Below are 1,667 nucleotides of genomic sequence, written 5' to 3'. Positions count from 1 at the left end.
TGCTTGCACGGCCCTCATAGAGCCTAAGCTTAGAGCACATTCTATTTTTAGCTTTTTCGTTCTCTCGGCTGTGAGAGCGCAATGCTACATATTTCGTTTTCGTTCTCAATTTTCAAAAAATCAAGCTGTATAGTAGCATTTTGTTGTATGGCGTTACTCATCTTAGTGTTTATATTGTCTTTGGCTTAACATTGTAGCACTTGCCTCTGGCAATGCAATAGGAAATGTGTGTTCAAACATATTTAAAACGATAAATATCCGCTGTATAAGACTATGTTATATGGTTAGTGGTATGATTAATAAATACCGAGTTTGCTCAAAGTAGCTTAATTAACAAAAAGCTTTTTCTTACACCACTATAACTTTCGATCCATCGCTTCTATAGTAGCTATACGATACAGTGGTCCGATATTATTTAGGGAGCATAGTAAGCCTTAAATTTTAGTCAAAATATATTGACAAAGTTTTTCATATAAAAACATAAATTTCGACCGATCATTCCTATGGCAGCTTCGTAATATATTGGTCAAATCAACCAGTTCTTACATACATACATATGTAGCGCTTCCAACAGAAATACAAACCTTTGCAACGTTTCAAAATAGCTTTAAAACTAAGAGAATAGTAGTTGGTACAGGCAGACATGGCTATTACAAATTATAATACCCTCTACACGTGTATAAATATAATATTTAATTGTTTTGCCTACTGTATTTTAATTGTTTATATAATAAATTTAATTTGCGGTTTCACACGCATCCACCCAATCGTTATATACATCAATAGGCTCCGACAGAAAGTTTATCCCAGTTTGAAAATCCTCCAGACAAACGCGACATGTTATTTTAGCAGTGTTCCGTCCTTTATCCCTGAAATAATTACATGGAGGCATTAAAAGAGTTGGACAATTTCCGAAATCATACGTACAAATTACATTTTTACTTCACATGACTTTTCATGATTACAAAATGGGCAGTTAAATTGTTGATCCAAAGGCTCAATATTTTTTCTTTTAGGTGGAGGTTTTCTTTTAGATTTTCTTCTTCCCATATTTAATCAGAATCAACAACTGGATATTAAGATCGGCAAGAACTCGAATTGTGGATTATTTTAGAAATACATGAGACAACAAGACATCAAAAGACACATTTTTTTAGACGACCACAGAAACCTTTGGTGTTTGCGATGAATTGACAATGTATCGATATTTTCCGATAATTTCAGTCACCACTGTTTTAACACTTATGTTGTGACACATACATTATTATAAGTATGCTCATAACAATTTTTTTTTTGCAAAATACCTATAAGCAATTTAAGAAATAAAAACCTAGTACATAATAATGTTGGTTACTCAAAATTGGAAAAATGTTCAAATAGCTTTAGCACTGCTTATTATTATGGAAACAACAAATTTCTTAAATTGTATCTTCACATATATGTCGGAGTGCGAGTATTATTATTTATTCTATAAGGCTTCAGAGCGAAGCGAGTTTCGATGTGTACGCTAGGCGTCTTCGGAAGCAACAGAACTCAACGTTCCTTGTCCCTTTGTATCCCATCAAACCATCAAACTCGGCGACATTGTCGCCTCGCCTTGGCAGTTGTAAGCAAAGCGACAATAATGCTTCTAGAACAGTCGCAACATACAACTTCATTTGCCATTC

The 1,667-nt window shown here is 34.0% G+C and overlaps 1 protein-coding gene across 1 annotated transcript; it reads right to left on the bottom strand.

Annotated features, from left to right (window-relative positions):
• Positions 1-696: 696 nt before the first annotated feature.
• On the bottom strand, positions 697-1,185 carry LOC115760378 (transcription elongation factor 1 homolog). The gene is made up of 2 exons (XM_030701673.1): positions 935-1,185; positions 697-869 (listed from the first exon to the last, which is right to left on the bottom strand). Exons 1-2 carry the CDS (start codon positions 1,048-1,050, stop codon positions 737-739), a joined length of 249 nt encoding a protein of 82 aa, XP_030557533.1. The 5' UTR covers positions 1,051-1,185; the 3' UTR covers positions 697-736.
• Positions 1,186-1,667: the final 482 nt, after the last annotated feature.

This window comes from Drosophila novamexicana, unplaced genomic scaffold, assembly GCF_003285875.2.
Source record: "Drosophila novamexicana strain 15010-1031.04,08,12 unplaced genomic scaffold, DnovRS2.1 tig00000434-arrow-pilon, whole genome shotgun sequence".
NCBI lineage: Eukaryota > Metazoa > Arthropoda > Insecta > Diptera > Drosophilidae > Drosophila > Drosophila novamexicana.
This window is presented reverse-complemented; position numbering and strand designations above follow the sequence as displayed.

Bases quoted from the DNA above. Each gene is read 5' to 3' on its own strand.
- LOC115760378 (XM_030701673.1), bottom strand. From the start codon at position 1,050: ATGGGAAGAAGAAAATCTAAAAGAAAACCTCCACCTAAAAGAAAAAAT. The intron at 870-934 runs GTAATTTGTACG...TAATTATTTCAG, and splicing joins AAGTCATGTGAAGTAAAAAT to GGATAAAGGACGGAACACTG.